Genomic DNA, 16,698 nt, shown 5'->3' with positions numbered 1-16,698 from the left:
AATGAGGAGCGATTGCACACACCGGAGCTGTGGCTAGGTGGCACTGAAAAGCCTTGTGTCTCATTTCCCCACTGCAGGATACAAGAAACTTCCCTGATTTCCACGCGAGGTGACCATATTCTGGCCAAGTAGAGTAACAGCCTTAGGAGGACTATGGTCATAGTCTGCTTATAAAAGCAAAAAAGACTCATCTACTCATCTGCCAAAACTGCAAGCTGAGCTGAAGCCCTCACCACAGAAATGCTTTTTAACTGAGTTAATCTGCATGTAACTTTCATAGGTCCCTTTCAGCTTCTGTTACTTCCTTGTCCTTCTCCATCTGGCTGCTCCTGCCTCACTAGTTCTCTGGTCTAGCTCCTGTTTTTCACTCCATCTTTTTAACTATCACTTTGCCATTAAGCCAATCAAACTCCCACCAGGTGCTTAACCACACTCAGCTGCACTGGTGTATTTCCTATTCTTTTCTTGATGCTGTGTATTCCTCCAAAGCCCTACACAAGGTGCCTTCCACTAGCTTGTTCTGGACCTCAGTAAAGGACAGAGAATTATTAGTATAGATACAGGAAATATTAAGGATGGATACTGAGTAAGGAAAGATGCCTAGAAGAGGGAAGAACATGTGGTAAACGACAAGACTTTTGGGACAAGTAGCTTTCTCACGTTGTAATTATTTGCCAATGCTGGACCAAAGTTTTACGTATATTTTTAAAGAGCCTACTCAGCAGCAGAAGCCTGAATTTTTATTTGTTTGTTTCTAAGTATAGGATGATAAAAAATGCTCTATACTACACTTGCAGTTTCTTCCACTGGTGTTGAGAAAATGAACACATTTCTCTTATCATATATACTGAAGATTTTATGTTAATCAAAGTTTGCAGATCATCTGCTGGTATTTTTGATTTAGGGAAGATTCTGCCACTGCCAAGGAAAACTTTGGGACAAAACAAGTAAGCGCAGCTGCATGTGGCTAATGCTTTTTTTGTTTAATCCATCCATTTTTTGATATGGATTTAAAAGGTTAATAAGAGGGGAGGTTGTAAAGCCAGCTCTCTTCAGGTACCTACATGCTGCTCACCAGCATGTGTACATGGAAAGATTATGCAGTAAACCATTTCTTGCAGAAACCCCCTGCTATTTTTTTACAGCATTAATACCGCTGTAAATTGATTCCAGTTTTGGTCCTTTGTAAGCCAGGGCCCTGGGAATATTGTCCCACCAGTCCCGCCTCCTCCCAGCCCTGCTATTAATCATGACTTGCCTGTCTTGAAATCTCCCACGGTTTGGTCACAGCTCCAAGGTCACAGGCTGTCATTAGCATTGATCTGAAAAACAGAAATGAACAATACAAGCTGAATCAACCTTTGTTGGATTTCTAAACAACTCTGCTCTGGATGCATAAATAAATAATACATATATAAAATGTCAGCCCTGGCACCTTCTTTTCCTCCTGAAAAGAATGACATGTTTGAAACCTCAGCCATCAGCATGGCTTTTACATCACAATTGTGCCTAAGAAGCCTAATGTGTTGCGGGTCATCAGATGATGAATTTTGGTATTGTGCATTGCACACTAGAAAAGAAATGATATTGCAAGGGAGTAGCTGCTAATTTTGCAGTACTTCTAACACTACTTACATTAATACCTGTAATATACTAGAAAGCATGTGCTTCACATGATATAAGTAAGGGTATTATTACATAATAACACCTGCAAACTGGATTAATTTATATGCCTATTTGTAAGTGACTGCTGTAGCAAGAGAACCTATAATCACAAGAGGCATCCAGACACTGTTTAAGCAGTTTCTACTGCTCATCTACAATAAAAATTTAAGATTTACTATGACCTATACTGTTCCACTGTAGTTTAATACCTAGCTACAACGATGTTTTATATGCATTAGGAGGAAGAAACCACTCAGCTGTAGAAAGCGTTTATGTACAGTACATGATGCAGATAAAAGTCTAAGAAAGTTTAAATGAAGAACAAGGGCACTGAAAATGAAGCACTGAATATATTGCCTGAATCTAAAATTAGGATTGGGTGAAATGATATGGAAAATAGAAAATGGCCAATATTTTGGTGAAAAGACCAAAAGGAAACAGAATTTTAATGGAATTTCAGATAAAATGAGACATAATCAGGCATGCGTATGCAAATGCACACATTTTATTGTGTCAAAAGTGTGGTGTACTCAAACTACCCACAATGTCTGAGGTTGTCAATAGGATGCATGCTCAGCTCATTCCTGAGGGCTAGAAGAGTACCGTGTATCTGCAAACTCCCAGGTACAGACTAGAAGAGCAGAGAGAAGCATGGCCAGTGAAAGAAAACAGCTGAGAGGAGGAGGGAATGGGGAAATGGACAAGAAAGATCGTTGTGTCCTGAGGCAGAATACTGCTGCTTTCTGGAGAAAGAGCGGAAGGGCTGAGTGGTAAGTGGTGAGGCTGGGAGAAAGGGAAGAAAACATGACGGAATGTGAAGGCAGAAACAGGAATGGAGAAGGTGAGGTCACACTGATTATACCTTGCTGTTTGGTAAGGTTTAGAAATCATACCATAGGTCGCATTTTTAAAACAAGCAACCTTCTCTTGTTACTCTAAGCATTCACTCTGTGATACATGAAATTCCTTAAACAAATACGGCTACACTTTGAAATAACCAGAAAGCAAGAAATAGTGCTCACCGAAATATTTCTCGGTGTTTTTTTATATTCCAATCATAACCACCTTTACTGACAAGTTCAAAAAACTCGGTCCTTCTCCTGCAACAAAACAGATTGTCAGAGAAGGAAACAAGACACTTCCAGGGCAGCACTGCAATAGAAACACAGCTATCTGGATGGTACGAAATCATTGTACCTCATGTATTATTGTTAAAGTCGTTACACTGACAGTCCATTTAAGCGAAACATACTAATTTCTGAACGTGTTCTATAAATGTCTGTTATCAATGTCAGAGTTGCCTAGTAAAAGCAATATTGTATTTATAGTCTCCGCAGATAAGGAAATAAATGGTGCCGAAATATTCAGTCTTCCATGGAAGCATGAAATATTCAACTATAGCAGTGGACAGACAGACAATAGAAATAGCCCTGAAATACATACACACTTCTCTTTACTTGTCCTTGCAAAATGGTTTTTACTTCTATACCCTGAAGGGTTTTTCAGAGATGTGCAATTCCTGTTATTTCCAGCACACAGAACAGAACAGTGAGACACAGAAGCTGCAGATGCCTTGAGTTAGTAGTTCTTATTAACTGGAAACTAGGTCTCCCTACTTGGTCTCATGCTTTGTCTTCTGGAATATCTTGCCTATGTCCTCAAAGATAGACAAAACATGAGCCAGGACATGCTTGTTTGGTGCCTTTAAGTACCAAAATTCTGACTCATCGTAGTCTGTAATTTTTTATGGCACTGAGACTCCAAGCTTATTGCACCCAGTGTGACTGTAATATGAAATAGATCCTGCCCCAGATATATTGGAAATTGAGGTACAAAAATATGGAGCAACTTGCCCAGAGTGACACAACATATTAGCATCAAAGCTGGAAAGCAAATATCTATGTTCTGAGTGACACTCCAGTGCCGCATCTCATAGGAGACTGTGCTATCTCTTTGTCAAGTGGAAATGTGGTTAGATTCCCCAACAGAAGAGAGTTTGCAAAGTCTTGTATTTTCCACATTTACTTCAGCTAGACTGAAATTTTGAACAGTGGTTATTGAAAGCACAGTCTTGATGGCAGCCAGTTCCTGTTTTACACACAAGCAGATGCACACTTCCAGGAATATTGCCCTTGATCAATGGACAGAATCTTACGTGGGACTTACTGCATTATTCTGGTCCCTTACTGTCATGCATTGTATGACCAGTCACTCATACCATAGGGCCTTTCTATAATGGATTTCATGACAGCAACTAGAACAGGGAGATACAAGGACTACGTGAAGATATCTAATCTTTTATGTTTAACGAAATAAGATATAAAAGAGTTTCACGTTACAAAATTTGCTGGGACAATGCAAAGTCACACATGCAGAAAACAGAATTCAGTTCTTTCACACAAAGTCATAGCATCATGGTCCCACTGCAAATAAGTATTGCAAGGATGAAAATTTTAATGGACAAGAGTAGTTGGCACATTAACCTTAAACCAGCCTAATCCTGAGCAGATCATCAACAACTACATACTCTATTAAGAGTGCATGCAGTGGATTTTTGCATCCTGTATTTCAGTGCTCAGTCTAACAAGTAAAATTTGGTAATGATTTCATTTTGAAGTATTGGATATTCTGGGCAATTCATATGTTACTGCACAAAACCCAGGCAAGAATGTTTAAAGCTGAAAGATCAGGACAATGACATCCCAGAAACCTCAAACATTCAAATTTAAAATATAGAGAACCATAAACAGTACGTGAAAATGTGAGTCTCAAGGCCTTATGTTAAGCTGAAAACTTTAAAATACGAATTTTCTTTGAAATCCATTTAAATAGATGCAGAAGTAGTAGTCCAACTCAGCAGAGAATTTCTAGTGTGGGAAGGAGTCAACTTGAGGAAAGGAAACAATTTAGTGTTTCCTACTCATTGCTTATGCGTGGTATCCAAAATGAGGAGGTTTGCACATAACATGCCAGGATTTCAGAAATAAACAGAATGATAACAATTCTGCAATGTCTTTGAGTAACATTGGCTCTGATTGTGTTTTGCCTGGAAGGGAAAGTTGTCCTGCTGTATAGAGCAGATCCAGTTCTCTACAGCCCAGTGGCTCAAGACATCATTTGAGTGAATTTCCATAAACTTAATTTTAGTTCCATGCTTTTGCTTGTTGTATTATCTACAAGCATCATTATCTAGAATTATCTACTAAAATCAAGTATATTTTACGCCTGATCTTTCACTGAAAGTCAACTTTTTGTTTGTTTGTAGAAAAGTAGTAGTGTCTTGAGAAGGTCATAAAGCCTTGCTCTGCCTGGAGTTTTGTTGCTGTTTTGTTAGCTGGACTTCGTGATCATTACGTTTAGGCATTCTAAGAAGAGTGACATGAGAATTTCCTTCTCTACAAAAATACTGAAGACATAGCAAACTGAAAAAACAAGTTACATACTTGTGTGGAAACACCTGTTCACATAGGGTAGCTTTAAAAAGTATAAATCATCAACGTTTCCAGACAGTGATTTTCAGGCATTTTTGGAAGAAAAGTAGGAAAACAACTACCTGATTAATGAATCATAACAACACAAGAGGAAAAGATAATTTCTTTGCAGACTTCTTATTAAAGAGGCATCATTTGCTAAAAGTTTTCTGATTCATGTAGCACATAAAAATCAATTATGCAAGCAAGGAAGAATAATCTTGAAATTCAGCTGATGTCCCTTTTTGGACATTACTTCTCTGTATTAAAACCAGAAAGACAACTTGATCATGTAGTTTTTGAACCTAAGGCAGCCAGGGAAGAGAGGTCCATCACGTCTGGGTCTGGACTGCATTCCCTCCTAAGGCACTGCTGTGGCCCTCTCTGACTCTTCCAAGGTCTGCAGGATCTCAGCCTGGGAGAGCATGTGGGGCTGTGCCAGGGCAGCTGCCCTCTCAGCTCCTGCCACTCATCTCTTCCTCGACAGCACAAAACATTTCTGCAGCACTTGTTATTTGCGGTGAGACAGGAGAACTCGTACTGACACATCCCTGTGGTCCTTGTATCTCACTTAAAGCTGTCAGCAGATTCCCCTGTCATGCCAGCCCCCCAGACAATAAGGAATCCTAACGGGCAGCTTCAAAACCAGTACGCTTAAAAGGGTTTATTTGTCCTGCTCAGGATTTTCATGTCAGCAAGCAGAAATTTCTTCATAGACTAATGTTTAGAAGTTACTTGTAATAAAACTATTCACTAAAACTCTTTCTTAATACAACTTTTCTGAGAACAGACTTGCAGGAAACAAAGAATACCAGCCTGTCTACTGCCAGTGCTGTTTAGAAACAGCCCTTGGCACAGTAACCAAATACTGAGGGAAAAAAAAGACAAAGCAAACATTGCAGCATCCCAGTCAGTATTTTTACAATTAACAGTTAAAGATACAATGTTGATATAGATAGCTGAACAATTTCAGCGTAAAGGCTTTGCCTGAAGTTTTCTGGAAACTTGGTCACAGAAGGGACAGAAGAATTACGAGACTGAACTGAAACTGATTCCTGGGATTGCTTTGAAGTGTAAGCCCAGGATTTCACTTGCCTTTTGTTGATACAGACATGTTACACATTAAAGCAAAACTTACTTGGACACTTGAGATATTTCTATTAGTCTAAGATATACTAAGTATTAGACTAAATCTCTTCAATCACAGCTAAACACTAATTTCTCATATTATATATCCTTTCTGGTATTTAATAGGTCATTAGAGTAAGTTCTTCGAATTTTCATTTGTCAAATCCAAGAAATGCCAATACTTACTCAAAATACAGAGTGAGGTCTGTTGCCAATATCGATTGCTTTAGAAGCTGCATAAGGTCACTGTAGTCCTTAGAGGACAAGTTAGCAAAGATGTTGTGACCCTGTAATGAAAGAGATAAAAGAGGTAAAAGGCTAGCAATCAATACAGGTTTTTAAAAGGTTTCCTAACTCTCAAGTCTACTGTTTCCCTGTAACAGAGGCCTTTTCTGATTCATGGCAAAACTACGACAAAATAATAATGTTAATACTGCTGAGATTACATTGGGATGGAAGAGTTGACGATTGTAATCAAGTACCTGGTATGTTTTTCTAAACTCTGCTGAAATTATAGCCTCTTGAGGAAAGATTTACTCTTGGCTCTGGCTCTGCATAGACTCAGTTTATGGGAAAAACTATGGATACATCTCAGTCTTTCCTCTTATTAAATGTTTTGGGAAGCTCTGTGTTGCAGCTTTTGAGTTGTGCTCCTAATAGATTTATCTGTGCTGCTGCTTGCAGGCACACAAACTGCTCTTAGAGCAAAGACACTAAATCAGGATTTCCTTCAAAACAGCGCTTTTGCTCACTCTGCCCATTACTGTGCTGTCTTACAGCGTATACAAGCATTGCCTATGCAGGCTAAAGAACTGCAACTTTATGTGGTTTGAACACCCTTTGTAGGCCCAGTAGGCTACTTTTTAAGGGATGATGGATTAAGAATTTGAAAGGTGTTCTATGGCTAGAATGAAAGGAAACAAATTATTTAATATTGCTGTTTGAGAGCAGGAAAGTTCTTTTGTAACTGAATTTCTGAAAACTAAGAGGGACAGAGAACCCGTAATCCTCTATGAAATCCTAGAGAAAATAAGCTGAAAGAAACAAAATTAATGGAAAATTCTAAATGCAAGCTTAAGAAATGGTCTTTGTGACATTAGTCACATATAATTAAATTAATATAAATAAAAGTACTACACTTTTTTTTTTCCTGATCACCTATAGAAATAATGATGTTCTTGCTAAACAGAGCCTTATTTTGGTGGTGTTTAGCACTGTAATGCACACATTCAGTATGCACTGCCATCTGCTGCTTAGGAATATTAAAATGCCCTTAAACCCAACAATCTTCCTGCAACAGGATTGCTATAACCATGATGGTCTGAGGACATAAACAAGATATGGTCTGGAGGTAGAGATGGTATTTTTTGATAGATCAGCTAACTGGTGGACTGAAAAAACACTTTGCCATGCATAAAAAATGGTCTTCTCTGTGACAATGAAATTATAATTTCTTTTCAGCTAAATATTGAGAAGGATTTGAGAATCTAAAGCTTATTTATGAAAACCAATTTTAAAACCAAAGTACTCAGAAGAAAATAAAGCAAAATGTATCAGGAAAATAGCAGCTCTTACAACAGGGATTATTTACCAAGTTGTCTATGATATCCGTTGCCTTTCTGACCTGTTTCATGGTGTATAAAACCACATCACTACAAAGCTCAAGATCACTTATACTGAGGTTAGCATGTCAAAGTAAAGGATAAGTAGCTCCTTTGTCCTACATGATAAAAATCTAAAGAAGTAATACAAAATACTGTTTTTCCTTCTAGATAGCAAAGAGAGACGAGAATATCAACATCAGTGGACAGGATATAATCTAATTTCAGCTGATTTGAGAGAGGAGACCAAGTGCTCAGCCAGTGAAAGTTGGTGTATCTTTAAGTAGATTGGAGGATCCAAATCTGCATTTATTCCAAACTAAGGAGTGTTGTATTCCATTAGCAAATAGCATCTGTTGGATAAAAATCCCACAGGATTAATTTTCTGGTCTAGAAATGAGGACCTGAAGAAGAAACTGCCTGAATGATCAAAGGCGAGGACTTGCATTTCAAGTAATATTTTACATCTCTGAAAGAAGCTGGAGTAGATTTTCCAAGGAAAAAAGTATGTTTTCATAAATTTCTTTATTTTTAAGATGGAAAAGATAAAGAAAAGCATCTAGAGTGACATGAGCTATAAACTTTCAGAGTTGTCCATGTCTTGAGCCTGTCTTCAGAGAGATATTCAGTCATGATGAAGATTTCAGGAATTAGAGAAATCACTGTTTCCCAGGAAAACTTGTTCCAGAGGCCTAACAGTCTCATTGGTCTAGAAAAAAAACCAACAAAAAACCCCCAAAACCTTTCCTTTTTTCCTATGCTGAACCAGTCTGTTTAACTTTCAAATGCTGCTTTTTCTTACACCTTTCCCTGGTAGCATAAGGAGCCATTTAATTCCTAGTATCACCTTTTCACCTTTTAGATAAGCTAGGCTAGGCTAAGCAGATTGAACGGTTTAAATCTCATGCTGGTGCTCTCCTTTCCTATGTCTACTTTTTTAATATAGTGTGAAGAAACTGAACAGTAAAGCCACAGTCCCATGACTAATCTCTGTGGCACTGTACACAGAGGTAAAACCATCACCCTGTTCCCATTTGTGATCAGAGGACATTCCCAGATGCTCTTCAAAAGTTGCGGCAGATCAGCATATGGTCTCCAATTGAGTTGCTTGAACATTTTTGGTTTTATATATACTGAATGCATTTTGTAACCACCTATCTGTGTAAATGAAGAAAATACATCCATTGTTTTGTAAGGATTGTGTGTCCATCCTTCCACTTTTCTCACTTACTACATCTCTGGGGTAGCGCATGCTGCATACTGTTACGCATAAGAAATTCTAGGTAAGAACTATGTCTTTGTATGTATCTGCAAAGCAACTAGTGTACTTTGGACAGCATGATATTACTGATATTAATTTTTTAAAACCACCTCATTTAGTAAAATTATGCAAAACCATCATAAAAATACTGATTACAGAAAGACTGTCGAAGAAATTAAATTGGTCTAGTAAAGGATGACTGTGCTACTCTGAATACATCACCTGTGGGGAAAGGCAAGAGCTTGTTCTCGCCTACCTATAAACCACTACACAGGATACACGTAAGAAGACTAAGAAAAACTGTCAATATGATTAGGATATGTTCTCCTTGCCCCTAGCCGATTGAGACAAATATAATCTCTGAGCTCTATGATCAGCATTTGTAGTTGTTTAATTTTGTGCTAGTTGTGACCTTTGTGGTAACCAATAAATAATTCCTCAAGGAGAGGGCATTAAAAAGGTACTATGTGTGGTATTTCCTTTCTCTGGCTGAAACTGCCCAACAGCTTACACTGAGATTAATAGCAATGCTTTTGTACCTCACTTTGGAGAATCATGACAGCATGATTGAAATGGTGGTGCTCCAAGGTAGCAGAGGTGCCGTAGAGCTGAGCTAAGGCTGATCCGCTCCTGAAACAGAACATGGGGAGTCAACAAATACTGCTCATCTGCTTACGAAGCAGGTTTCAGAGACAATTTAGTAACGAAAGCACATAGCCACACTCTCCCTCTTTGCCTCAGTAACCACACTTAAGACAGTTGACAAGATCAAAATACTAACTTAAAGCCAGATACAAGGCATTTATGTTCCAGACTTTGCTAAATATCATCAGCTGTCTAAAGATTTTCCTGGAACTACATGAAATTTTGTAATGCAGCTTTCAAAGTGTCTCAGTGATGCAACAGCATAGGCGCAGCACTGTGCAGCAAAGACAAACAGTAATGTCCTTGAGCTAGGACCAGCTGTCCTGCTACTACTTTTTGGTTTTAATTCTTAATAGATATAAACACAATGACTGATTACAAACTCTTTAAAAAAAAAAAAGACAACAACAAAAAAACAACTGCAAATGCAGTGAGGTTCTGTCTGTATGTAAAATCATGCACGTAAAAAATACTAAGGTGAACAAAAAGCCACAAGTAAGAGCAGTGAATATAAAAGTAAAGTTTAGCGTGTCTTTAGAATGTATTTTCTCATAATGTTTATTATCTAAACCAAAATTAGCTTCAAAATGCACAGACCAGCTGGGTTTTCTAAGTTTAAAGAACAAAAATGTACAGAATACAATTATAAAATTGCAAATTGTTGGGAAGTGCAGAGTGCGAGACTGGATTGTCAGAATAGTTCACTGTTCCTTCACTTCTGGGACCCAGCCTAAAGCGACAAGATGGGTTTTCTTTCCAAAGAAATGAGAATAAGAGATTATGCCAGAGACAAAGAAAGAGTCTCCTAAGAGCACATACTATAAAATGGCACCATACTGATATTTAATTATCAGAAGGAGCTATATGAGAGAGAAGGATGTCCAGGAAACATCACCCCTAGGAGAATGTGGTGTTGAGATATATAACAGAGCAATTTCAGACAACTGTGATATTGCCTCCATCATATACCTCTTGAACTTTCATCACACAGAGCAGCAGTATTGAACACTGAAGATAAAATAGGAAAACGTGATGCTTAAATTTATGTCAGGTTAGAGGAATAAATCATAGCTGCTGTTATGAAAACTACAGCTTCTCTTTTCAGGGTTGTTTTATACATGTATGATAATGTTTGTCTTTTGTTAAATGTCTTCAGCAATTTCTTTATGGAGCCGTAAAATGGTAGCCTCCTCTTTGTATTCTGTTGTCAAACAACAAGTATAAGTGATAGCAGACTAATGGTGAAACCTCTACCTTTAACTCAGCCATCCCTCTGCACAAGAGATGTTGGGCAATATTACAGTGGAGAATTGGTTAACTTAATCAGAGCCTAAAATGGTCAGAATGTAAATCTTGGGTCTTGTTTTTGTAAACTGGGAACATAAACATCAATCAGCTGAGCTTCCTTCCCATTTGTCTCGTCTTTTTTGATTCTCTTCAAGACTCAGCTGCAAAAACGCATCCAGCAGTGCTTGGTAACCTTTGCACCATGAGCTCTGTCTTTTGAGCACTGCAATTGATTTTCCTTGCTATGGTAACTGAAGATCCAGTGTTGTCATTTCATTGAGACGGTACAGCAACACCAATAGCTCAGGAAATGGCAGCTTAGTGAGTATCAGAAACATCAGTTTGAGTGATGTTCACTGAGGCAACTCGTCCCCAGAAGTGCAGCAGCCTGTGCATGCACACTTTGCAGCAGAGTATTTCTGCAAAAGGTAGAACAAAACAGGCTAATACAACATCACCCTGTCTTTCAAATATCTTTGGACAACCATTTGACCACTTCCCCGTCACGCTGGAAGATTAGCAGTAATGCAGAACAGACAAAGCTGCAAATGCATGCTGGGATCTGCAGGACAAGAGAGCCTCAGGGTCTCATATTCTGACTGCAGAGGACCTGCAGAGTTGAGAAAACAACATGGGATTTGAAGGAGTCTCTGTATCTGACAGCTTTATTTCACAGCTTGGCCAAGATGTTGTCAGGGGACGTTTCCTGTTGTCCCCCCACTGTTCTCAGGGAACACAGACTTTGTAAAGAATTTGACCTTAGTCAAGGGAGTTCCCTTACCACTACAGTAAGAAGTACCCTCAAACCTTCCACAAACCTGCTTCTACCTCACTGTGTCTGAGGGCAACAGCCTGGACAGAAAAAATATATGCAAGTCAGGGCTGCTGAATCAGGTCCTAAGCACTTTGAAGAAAATAAAATTCATTTTTAGAACTGAAAACAGTCGAGAGTGCAAGATTTCACATAGGTGATGTAAGAATCTGCCTTTGAGATCCAGCGTCATGTTCTGGTGGGTACTGACCATTGCAGTGGGTGGCCAGCCCACCCCTGCCCAGTGCAGCATGTCTCTGAACAGGCTCTGTGTGCTCTGGCATGTGGGGCAGGCCAGGGAGGAGGCATTTCTACAGACCAGGGATCCTGTGAGCTCCACAGCTGATGGGTATGTGGTGAGGCAACTACTCAGCTGCAGACGATATGCATCAGAGCTCCAGCACGGACAATGGCAACGGTTTCATACTTCATAAGCTAGGACTTACTTTATGTATGCTTGCCTATACTGGTGTGAAAGTTCTTGTGAAAGCATTATTTCAGTTTTACCTATTTTCTTCTCTTCTTAATAGTTGAACAAGATTTTTATGTCATGCATTCCAGCCAGCAAGAACAACCCAGATAACACAGTTTCAGTGTTTCCTGGGTTGAATACCAGAATCAATAATACCTAAGCCTGAAAAGAACATCAAGTTTTGGCACCATGTTTCAATATGCGGTGTCAGTTCAGCAGCCTGATACAAAGGACACCCAAAAGAACAGAAAATTATAAAGATGGATAGTCCTTCACTATATACAAGAGTAAGAATACTTGGCCTTTGCCTCGAAGGCCTGAAATTAATGCTTTGTTCTTTATCCTGGTCACCTTTTGCTCTTTTGTGGAAGAAAAACAAATTAAAGTAATAAGAATTAGAAAACTTACTTGGCTTGGAAGGCATTGTTGGTTCCCCTGTGGTCAAGGTCATGACATAAGCATCCCACAATCAAAGCCAAAATTTCAATTTCAGTTAGAATTTCCTGAAATCCTGCAGTCTGAGAGCAGAAAAAAAATAGCAGCTGTAACTATCAGTAGCAAAAGGGATAAGTAATGTTAGTCCATCAAGCAACAGTCAACATCGTTTTGACACCATGAACATTTCAGTAAGGAGAAGATAAATGCTTTATTGTCATATTATATTCCCTACTGTATATTAGATAGTTAGCAGAATAGATAACGTCCTTGGAGTGATCTGTTATTATCTCTGTTGCATTTCTACCATGCCATTTCTCCACTACCCAGAAGGCACTAAAGGCAAAAAGAGCTGAAAACAAACACCAATAACTACACACTAAGACAGGAACTGGAATTTCATATCAGAGAAATACAAAATTGATTCCATTTTGAAATTAGTGTTCAGAGAAGTATTTAGACAGATTTCTTCAATCCTGAGGTGATCATCTTAGTCAATCCTTCCTCTCAGAGATAGCCAAGATGTTAAATCAAAAGACCTATAAAAGAAGCCAGCTAAAATGTACTCTATGGAACTGTTATGAACTATTAAGAGATTTGTTATCTGGGACACATGAAACGAAGCAGCATGATTTAAAGAGGAAACGTCTCAAATGGCATATTTCTGCTGCAGATGCCCACTTGAATTTGTGAGAGAATTTTGAAAACTGATGTACTGAAAATCCCCACAAACAGCTCAGACCAGATGCGCCCATCTGAATGGGGGAGCTGATCCTAGAAACAATTTTTTGCCACTATACTTATCCACATGGATACTTGCCATAGCAGTTTTCCTGCCTGAACTGCCTCATGTCAGAGAAGAAACACTACTGTCATTGCTAACCTCAAGCATCCTGAACAGATCCTGTCTGGAGGAGGTGCTGGAGGTTGTGTGGGACACCACCTCTTTGGTGCTATGCAACTTACCCATGGCAGAAACAAGCTGGTTCTTCAACTCTTCAGAGGCCTAAGGGCATATTACCTGCAAAAATGACTGTCTGAGGTGGAAAATCATAACCCTTGCCTCTCCACAGTGCCAGTCTCCAACGACACTCCTCAATTAACCACACGATCTAGTTAGTATGAAAGGAAATTATATAAAAGGAATATAAAAGACATTTATATTGGAGGACCAAACCAAGGCTGAACACTAACAGTGTGTAAGAAACCCTGAATTCCATTGATTTTCAATGGGGCATGGTTTCACCCGGTGGCAAGAAGAGGGTTAAGTGATACAAAGACAGTGAACACCAGTGAGACTTGATGTCCTTATCTGAGCCCACTCAGAAATGCCAGTCAATTGCTGCAATACTATGTGAAAACTCTGCTATTCACCCTGAAGACCACAAATTCTACTTAAATAAATGCACATTCAAATCCAAATAGTCTCTGTTTTCATAGTCTGAAATGTGGTCGCAGTTAATATTTAGGCAGTACAGGGAGCCAAACTCCCCCAGGTGCTCAGGAATGCATTTCAGTGGAATTGAGGAAGTGCAGGAATTGCTACAAAAGCTTTATAATTGTGCTCAAAGTTTACGTATCAGAAAAGATGATCAAATATGAGGAAAAAAGATTCCTTTCGTGTAGAATCTAGTGGTGTAGAGAGTAACTTGAATATTGTGAAAGAGATTCTCCTGACTTCTAGTGGCACTGCTTTTTTTAGTTTCACTAACAGCTATCCAGGCAGAGGAAATTCTCTAAAAATAGTGTCTTCGTGTCTTCTCTTCTTTTTTTTTTAAACGTTGCTCTTAAATAACAAATAATAATCAAGGTCTATTTTTTAAAAAAGGGATTAAAAACCAGGTTTGTAACTGACAACATGCCACATGTCAAATTTCAATCTAGAGAGAATCATTCATGGCTAAGTTAAAAGAACTTAAAATAGAAGTTTTATAATATAAAATGGATGCTGTAATAAATATTCTTTCGCATAACACAAGCTTTGATTAAACTCAAGGATTCAACCTGTATTGCAAATGCAGGAAAGATGATTAAGGAATTTATTAACAGTAGCAATATCTCAAAAATAAATGCAACATTTTATTTAATCAAAAGTCTTGTAATTGAGTATATGAGAGAAATATAGCATATCTCACTTATTTAGAAACATTTGATTTAAAACAATGTTACGGTAAGGGGATATCTGCTTTGAACATAATGCAAGAAAATAGAGGATTACATTTCCCCATTTTTTGAATTTATACAGAGAGAAAAAAATACATGGCTATAGACGACAGTGCAGCAAAATTTATTTTCACTGGGAAAGGAATGACCCATAACTCATGAGTGGCAGAGTCTCCAGTGAGTTATGGAGGTCATTCTTTCACGGGAGGAAATGAATTGCATTCATTATACCTTGGCCCACATTTATATGTTTTGTTATTAGCACACCAGATGGGATTTTAATTTTGTATTGCTTACTTGTTCATTTTTGAAATAAGTATCAATGTGAACTGTGTTAGGCAAAAGCATTGATAATGAAGCCTGGGCTCGATCCTGCGGTTTACTCATGTGACATCCTTAACTTGCAGGAGCAGTCTTGCTTCAGTGCTTGTCTTCAGAATATTTGGGCGAGTCTGAAATACAGAAGTATGACTCACAGGACTGGGCTTATAATTGTTTGGTGTCTAACAGGAGAGAGAAAATACATACTTAGATATACAGGAACATACCTTAGATATGCAGAAGGCTGACCCAGGAGTGAAACAACTGGGTTAAGCTTTGTTGAATTTCTGTCGTTTGGCTTGTTCAATCCAGCTGAATTTTCCTTCTGCATTCAGTGGAAGCACAGTCGGGCTGGCAGAGGCTACCGCATTACACATTAGACATTACTACGCTAAGGTAAGTCTACCTGAAAATGCCCTGAAATAGACCTATTGGTTTATATTTGTGGTGCAGTCAATATTGCTGACTGACATGGAGAAATCAGGAATAGGGTGCAATAACTGCACAAAGCAGTGCCTTTTTGACCATCAGAGCTCCTCTCTGATGGTCAAAGAATTTTCCCCTTTTTGCAAGTGAAAAAACGAGACACATACTAACTCAGACTGTTCCCCCAAGACAAATGCAGTAAGAGCAAGCCTTCTGCTATTACTAATCTCTCGACTCTCTCTTCTGTGTCTTTTTTCACAAGATCAGTCTTTCTGTCTGAACGGGAGAGCAACCCAAGCAGATCATACACCTGAAATTAATCAATTCTCAGCCAGAGCCACAGCGAAGCAGGGTGGGACGCGCGGTGAGTCCAGTGCTGTGGGCACAGGCATCCAAGCCCTCCTGCACATGGAACTGCTGGTCGGGTTTATGACAAGGAGCGTGGGCAATGAAATGAGCTTGGCTTGAAAATCACGGATCACCTCCCACAGACAGTTGCATCCCTGTGTTGACTGCTAAAAGGATCCTGAAATTATGCTTTGAGAACCACGGTCAAAGCAGTTCATGGTTGAGCCCTCGCAGGCTCGCTGGCGGCCGTTGAAGCAGCAGTGATCTGCTTTCTCCCTGCTGGCTGCCAACGCAGTGGCCACTACCTGAGATGGAGATGCCTGGTGGGAGACAGCGCTTCCCACCGAAAGCCCAGCCTGCCCAAAGCCCGGCCTCGGAGCTCCACCTAGAGGTCCTCACGGCTGAGGTCGGAGGGCTCCCCACCCCCTGGCAGCGCTTGGAAGGAATTAATTAACTCCCAGCTGAACGGTGCTGCCCGACTTTGCCCTTACCCCTCAGAGTAAAGAGCTTTTCCTCTGAAGAGGAAACTGAAGAGAAAAAAAAAAAGCACGTCAAGTTTTCAAAACTTTAAAAACGACCGATGCCCACACATGACCGCAAGATTTCATTAGTGATCATCAGAAAGTGCCTGCTGAAACTACGTTAATTCTGCTCAGCTGAACAGC

General features: G+C 39.3%; 1 protein-coding gene across 1 annotated transcript in view; it reads right to left on the bottom strand.

The window, feature by feature from the left end:
• Positions 1 to 1,258: 1,258 nt before the first annotated feature.
• Positions 1,259 to 16,698, bottom strand: part of PDE11A (phosphodiesterase 11A) — a gene marked incomplete at both ends in the record, with an annotated part of 55,368 nt that continues 39,928 nt past the window's right edge. Inside the window, 5 exons of the mRNA XM_009697795.1 lie at positions 1,259 to 1,322; positions 2,688 to 2,765; positions 6,450 to 6,550; positions 9,665 to 9,755; positions 12,749 to 12,858. Of these exons, the coding sequence (XP_009696097.1) occupies positions 1,259 to 1,322; positions 2,688 to 2,765; positions 6,450 to 6,550; positions 9,665 to 9,755; positions 12,749 to 12,858 (444 nt within the window). The remainder of the gene's footprint in view (positions 1,323 to 2,687; positions 2,766 to 6,449; positions 6,551 to 9,664; positions 9,756 to 12,748; positions 12,859 to 16,698) is intronic.

Source organism: Cariama cristata, unplaced genomic scaffold (genome assembly GCF_000690535.1).
Source record: "Cariama cristata isolate BGI_N322 unplaced genomic scaffold, ASM69053v1 scaffold12503, whole genome shotgun sequence".
Taxonomy (NCBI): Eukaryota; Metazoa; Chordata; class Aves; order Cariamiformes; family Cariamidae; genus Cariama; species Cariama cristata.
Note: the sequence above shows the minus strand (reverse complement) of the source record. Positions and strands in the feature narration are given on the sequence as shown.